General features: G+C 44.4%; 1 protein-coding gene and 1 long non-coding RNA gene across 2 annotated transcripts; one reads left to right on the top strand and one right to left on the bottom strand.

Moving 5' to 3' along the window:
• Window positions 1–3008: 3008 nt before the first annotated feature.
• On the bottom strand, window positions 3009–3912 carry LOC127000067 (uncharacterized). Its single transcript, XM_050863485.1, has 2 exons — window positions 3482–3912; window positions 3009–3366 (listed from the first exon to the last, which is right to left on the bottom strand). Exons 1-2 carry the CDS (start codon window positions 3625–3627, stop codon window positions 3192–3194), a joined length of 321 nt encoding a protein of 106 aa, XP_050719442.1. The 5' UTR covers window positions 3628–3912; the 3' UTR covers window positions 3009–3191.
• Window positions 3913–5473: 1561 nt separating this feature from the next.
• Window positions 5474–6526, top strand: LOC127000069 (uncharacterized). Its single transcript, XR_007753769.1, has 2 exons — window positions 5474–6076; window positions 6192–6526. It is a non-coding gene; the product is annotated as an uncharacterized LOC127000069 (long non-coding RNA).
• Window positions 6527–6882: the final 356 nt, after the last annotated feature.

The raw sequence follows: 6882 nt of genomic DNA, 5'->3' as shown, positions 1-6882 counted from the left end.
TACTCCTGGGCTACCCTTCTCTCTTGTGCTGCCTCATTGCCTAATAAAAACTAGGAACTTTGTGCGCTTTTTAAGTTGACAAATAAGGAATTTGGCGCGGGCGTTTTGAGTTGCTGAAATTAGCCGTCTCTGGAGAAGTATATATTAAATAGCTTGCATGCAGGAGTTAATTTGTCTAACATGTTGCAATAATGACTCGCCGAGAATTATCAGAAAATTAATCTTATTGGGTGCATTCCATGATTGTTTCGAGACAAGCGAATACCGTGACTCGATTAGTGCATGCTATACTATAGTCTATCGATTTTACCTGGAGCCCTTGGACGCGACGCGAGGGATCCCCACGAGACTGCGCTGGTGCAACATCACTCCATTACTCTCCTCAGAGAAGGCCGCTACCTCTCTCTCTCTCTCTCTTTTGGGATCTTTTCCGTTTGGCGTACAGCGCTAAAATTAATTTTAATATAGATTTTCTTATGTATTTTTGTCCGTAGAATCCGAATATGACAACCGTTTTATGGAGAAACGAACAGTTTTTAAGTTATTTTCCTTTACGCTGCAGCCGCCGCAGCCTCAAAATAGCTCGCAGAGGGCTTAGGGTCGGGGAGCATATTTAAACTACTCCAACCGAACTTTACGACCTACTTGAGGGGCTGCGCCCCTCGACCCCCTAATAACCAGGGGGCTACGCCCCTCCCTGGACCCCCCCCTCATGTATATGTGACTTATTTCAGCGAGGAGGTATTTCTCGCAACACCCGCTGCAGCGTCGCCGCGGCCAGCACAGAGGCGACGCGCTTTCGTAAACATTATCCCATATTTTCAAGAGTAAAAAAAAAGTCCTTGAATTGGATTTTCAAAGCGTTTCCATGACTGCTGAAGGTTTGCAAACGGGAAAGATCCATAAATTGTATATAATACTGAATATTACGACTTTTTAAAGTTTGAATTCCTTCAGTAATAGATAGGAAGAAAATAACTTTAAAGGCAAATAACTCAAAAACTGTTAATTTCTCCAAAAAAATAATGTGATATTCTGATTCTACGGACAAAAATACATAGAAAAATCTATATTAAAATTACTTTTAGCGCTGTACGCCAAACGGAAAAGACCCCTCTTTTGCATGGCTGTGCAGGGCGCGAGAGTGAGATCTACTTGAGTTGTCCATTGTGTGAGTGGAGCCCAAGGGCTCAAGTTAAAATCGATAGACTATAGTGAAACCAATGCCAACGTTATCTTACCATTTGGGTGATAAGTGAAGTTTATAATCCACTATAAATCTATCAAAAGGGTTAGCTAAGTTTTACGTAACCTCCTAGGCTCAGTGGAGCCGTATGTGGCGATCAGTCAGTGGGATTCACTCTGATATCCGAATCGTGAGTAACTCATCACCGCAAGGTGTTGATCATTTTGTCTCCTAAATGGACGAAATTTTAACTCTTCATTTGTGTGCGAGGTGTTAAAGCATAATTTCATCACCCCAAACACTACAATATTATAGCTATATACGACACAGATCAAGTCATTTTGACTAAAACTCCACCTGTGTGTTTCATGAAGCGGTACTGTGCCAGCACATATTCTATTGCTTCATTTACGTGTCCCGCCCACATGGTTCAGGAGAGTGAAGCCACACCCAGCACACGCAGTGTTCCAACATGAGTAGCCTGTTATCAATGGCTTCGTTTTAGGTGTCAGTTTGTATCGTGCTGAATATGTAACGATAGTTTTTTGAGTGTGTGTACATGTTTTCATAGAAAAACACCAGCATTTCCTTGTCTTTATTCCGTAGAAGCTGAGAAGAAATGTTCCACACCCACCTTGATCCCTCACTCGTCCTCTGTATAATGTTCATAATATATTGAACATGGTCTTACTTTTAATGTAGAAGCATGTACAGCCCTCTTTGTAGAGCGTCTCAGATGTGATAAAAACTCACTACGAGAAAACAGAAGGAAGTATTGGGGCAGGAAGGAGAAAAACTTACCCATAACCAAATAATAGTCTGTATTTGACTCGACGTCAACCAACCGTGTTACACAATCATGCATGTCATTGATAGTGGTATAATAACAGAAAGAAAATAAAACATACAGGTCAGGGCACATTGGTGCATGTGTTTAGGGGAGAAATGGTTGTGGAGTGGTGGAGATGGCTTGATCAGATGAAAAAAAGACTTACAAGAGCAGGAAAATAGAAGATAACTCCTTGAAAGAGATGAAAATGAGGAAGAATAAGAATAATGCTAGAGACAGAGAGAGAGTTATTACATAGAAATTCAGACCACACAGACTGGTCCAGGTTGAAATTGGTGGTCTGTCATCGTAAGTTTACATTAATCAGAAGACTCCAAAACGTTGCATTTCTACTCTAGTTGATATTAAGTTGAAGGAAGTGACGGTCGAGCTATTTCTTTTGAAGGAGTCAATCGTGTTACACTGGACCACTGATGGTGGAAGCTTATTCCATTCTCGCACTACAACGTTGGTGAAGAAAAATTTGGTGCAGTCTGAATTTACTTGTCTACATCTGAGTTTTACGCCATTGTTCCTCGTGCGCAGGAGAGAGAGAGAGAGAGAGAGAGAGAGAGAGAGAGAGAGAGAGAGAGAGAGAGAGAGAGAGAGAGAGAGAGAGAGAATGAAAATGAGGGAGAATAATAATGCTAAGAGAGAGAGAGAGAGAGAGAGAGAGAGAGAGAGAGAGAGAGAGAGAGAGAGAGAGAGAGAGAGAGAGAGAGAGAGAGAGAGAGAGAGAGAGAGAGAAAATGAGAGAGAATAATAAAGATAATAGAGAGAGAGAGAGAGAGAGAGAGAGAGAGAGAGAGAGAGAGAGAGAGAGAGAGAGAGAGAGAGAGAGAGAGAGAGAGAGAGAGAGAGAGAGAGAGAGAGAGAGAGAGAGAGAGAATGAAATGAGGGAGAATGAATGTAATGCTAAGAGAGAGAGAGAGAGAGAGAGAGAGAGAGAGAGAGAGAGAGAGAGAGAGAGAGAGACTATGGTGAGAAAGGAAATGAATTGGAAATAACACAAGATCCTTGCCTACAGTTCTTTATTTATGAGAGTTGAAGCTTGTGTCCCAGAGTATTTAATGTCAATTTCCAACAGTCCAACTCAGGAAGTAGAGAAATTAAGTCCGCTTCAGTAGTAGCCGCCACCTTTGCTGCTAGGAAAGACGGCGGTCCCCTGATACGTCACTACAGGGTGGTAGCCGCTGCCATCAGCCCAGTAGTTGACGTTCTGCACCCGACCGTCGGGAAGGTTGACCCAGTAGCCCCCATGAGCGCTGCCGCGGCCGTCCCCGCTCTCGCTGTGGCCGAAGTTTGTGTTACCCGCTGAGACGCCGTAATCGAAGTTGTAGGGAATTGGTACCTGTAATAATAAAGATGTTACTCATTTAGAGTGACATGCATTGTCAAATATTATACCAAAACTTAATCCAAATACAAGCTTTCTGAAATCAAATTGAAATCACTCTTCAACTCACAGCCACTCCGCCCCCATAACCACCCCCGCTACCGCCGCCACCTCCATGGCCGCCTCCAAAGCCACCACCGCCGCCGCCTCCAAAGCCACCACTGCCGCCACCTCCATGGCCTCCTCCAAAGCCACCACCGCCGCCGCCCCCTCCATAGCCACCACTAGAGCCGCCGCCACTGCCGCCTGGAAGAGCAACGCAGGCGGCCGCCAGCAGGCAAATTTTAATCACCTGTAGGAAAGAAAATGAGGTTACGATCGCGTTGAAAAATTGATTCCTCCTTGGCTATTCAGTGCCATTTACTTTTTGCATTTTCTTCGTTAGAGAGGCACTGCAGCAGCTCTGATACCGGCCACTCACAACAGAGATCATATTGGATGAGCTGCGGTCACCTTCCAATGGTTTACTGCTGCTGCCTCTCTCCAGCGATCCTTTATATCTGCGCCTGTTGTCATTATGCTCTCTCTCTCTCTCTCTCTCTCTCTCTCGCCGCCCCCCCACCCTCCCCCACTCACCCACACACACACACACACACACACACACACACACACACACACACACACACACACACACACACACACAGATGCATGCACACACACACACACACACACACACACACACACACACACAGACACAGAGCAAAGACAGTCAGCTGCAACGTAACATCAATGATGAAGATGATGAAAGTGATGAAGGTTGATATGGTGGTGCTTCAGAATTCCATGACACATGATTACTTCACTCATCCTCTTTGTCTTGTCTCGTCTAGTCTTGTCTTTGTGATTACTCCACTCATCCTCATTGTCTCATTGTTTAAGGACGGCATAAGGAGTGGGGAAGTATCAGCCTGAGGATCATTGCAGTGCCACCAAACACTGAAGACTTTGCAGGTCGATGAAAAGGGACAAACAATGTGACACCTTTCTTGGAGATATATTCTTATCAGAATTATGTATATCGGTAGTTTCATGCACTAGCCACAGCGCTGCATAATTCATATACTAGCAATTGAAATCTCTGTTTAGATCATATTCCTGCAATTATTCTTCCATACAACGAGTAAATCGTTTCGAATATCATCTGCCGTGGCCGAAGACTACCCACATGCTGCCTTGAAAATTACCTATTAACCCGGACTCTAGATTACTTCTCCAAAGAGAGGCTCAAAGATGAGCTCTGTGGGGCAGCATGAGCCGAAACAAGATGGCGCCACTATATACACTTGCCTACTCCAAAACGGGCTGGGCCGACCATCAGGCCAAGCCTAACGGAGCAATAGGTCGCAACCTAAAAATAAATAAAATGGTATTATTAGGTATTATTAGGTATTAGATTTAGATGCCTTGCACTACAACAATATAGATTACATGGATTCTATCATTCGTGACATGTCAAGTGCAGAGGTTATGTTGAATATAAGATAGAGTATTGCTATAAGTTTCCATACTTAATTAATGCCTTGTATTCAGAACAATGTTGGAGTCTCTGAAAATGAAGGAGAAAGGTGTTACTAAGTGTTTTCCTTGTCAGGTAGCTTGTAACTAAATAGCGACCACCATTGATCCCCCTTGAATATTCTAAAATAGATACTTTATGATAATCATAATGTCGCGTGACTGTGATGATATTTGTGTAGGGGAAAAATATAAAGTCAGACAGGAACAATAGAGAAACTCCAGTGGAAAGAAAATTTACATGAATGTAACAAAAAATAAGTTTCTGCAGCATTCAGTGCAGTTCTGAGGAAAGATCCTTTACAAGAGTCAGCCATATTATATCAGACTTAAATGCCAATAGTCAAAGCTTGGGACACACGTGAAGCTGGCCGTTGCTTTGGTGCTCATCTCTGTCGCATTGGCCCTGGAGCCAACTAACGGCAAGTGAAGAATCGTCAAAGAGTCCCCAATGAATAATTGTGTCTAGATTTTTTTTTTTTATAATTATAAACATATACAGAGATAGTGTTCACCATATTTGATTCATAGCACGATCGACGGAGAAGCAAGAAGTCACGAGTGCTGCGAGTGTCGTAGATGAATGGGCTCAGGAGAGAACTACATGGGGTCAGAGTTAAAATGAGCTCAACAGTGCAAAAAATAATGTCATAAAGAAGGAAATTGCAGGTATGGGGCAACTGCGGAGGCTTGCGTCACTGGGCTCTTTCTCTCCGCCAGAGACAAAGATGCAGATCATGACAGGAGGCGCAGATATAAAGGATCGCTGGAGAGAGGCAGCAGCAGTAAACCATTGGAAGGTGACCGCAGCTCATCCAATATGATCTCTGTTGTGAGTGGCCGGTATCAGAGCTGCTGCAGTGCCTCTCTAACGAAGAAAATGCAAAAAGTAAATGGCATTGAATAGCCAAGGAGGAGTCAATTTTTCAACGCGATCGTAACCTCATTTTCTTTCCTACAGGTGATTAAAATTTGCCTGCTGGCGGCCGCCTGCTTTGCTCTTCCAGGCGGCAGTGGCGGCGGTGGTGGCTTTGGAGGAGGCCATGGAGGTGGCGGCGGTGGTGGCTTTGGAGGCGGCGGCGGTGGTGGCTTTGGAGGCGGCCATGGAGGTGGCGGCGGTGGCGGGGGTGGTTATGGGGGCGGAGTGGCTGTGAGTTGAAGAGTGATTTCAATTTGATTTCAGAAAGCTTGTATTTGGATTAAGTTTTGGTATAATATTTGACAATGCATGTCACTCTAAATGAGTAACATCTTTATTATTACAGGTACCAATTCCCTACAACTTCGATTACGGCGTCTCAGCGGGTAACACAAACTTCGGCCACAGCGAGAGCGGGGACGGCCGCGGCAGCGCTCACGGCGGCTATTGGGTGAACCTTCCCGACGGTCGGGTGCAGAACGTCAACTACTGGGCTGATGGCAGCGGCTACCACCCCGTAGTGACGTATCAGGGGACCGCCGTCTTTCCTAGCAGCAAAGGTGGCGGCTACTACTGAAGCGGACTGAATTTCTCTATTTCCTGAGTTGGACTGTTGGAAATTGACATTAAATACTCTGGGACACAAGCTTCAACTCTCATAAATAAAGAACTGTAGGCAAGGATCTTGTGTTATTTCCAATTCATTTCCTTTCTCACCATAGTCTCTCTCTCTCTCTCTCTCTCTCTCCTCCGAAACATTTGTTCACATACTGAGTATTTCAGAATATAATGTTGATGGCTTTTAGCTTTTCAGAAAGAAAACTTTATCCTTTGGGGGTGGAGGGATCACCCTTTTCATCTAAGGTTTTCCTCCTATTGATAAAAGAGCAAGATAATATAACACAGAAGATTTATGTTCGTCAATACTGGAACAAAAAAAGGAATGTATGTACCGCTTCCATGGTTCGTGCCTAGCTACGAATCCGCGGGACCGGATTCGAGTCCCGGCCTGGACAGTCGACGTTTAGCTCACTTAA

The sequence above is a fragment of the Eriocheir sinensis genome, chromosome 17, assembly GCF_024679095.1.
Source record: "Eriocheir sinensis breed Jianghai 21 chromosome 17, ASM2467909v1, whole genome shotgun sequence".
NCBI lineage: Eukaryota > Metazoa > Arthropoda > Malacostraca > Decapoda > Varunidae > Eriocheir > Eriocheir sinensis.
Note: the sequence above shows the minus strand (reverse complement) of the source record. Positions and strands in the feature narration are given on the sequence as shown.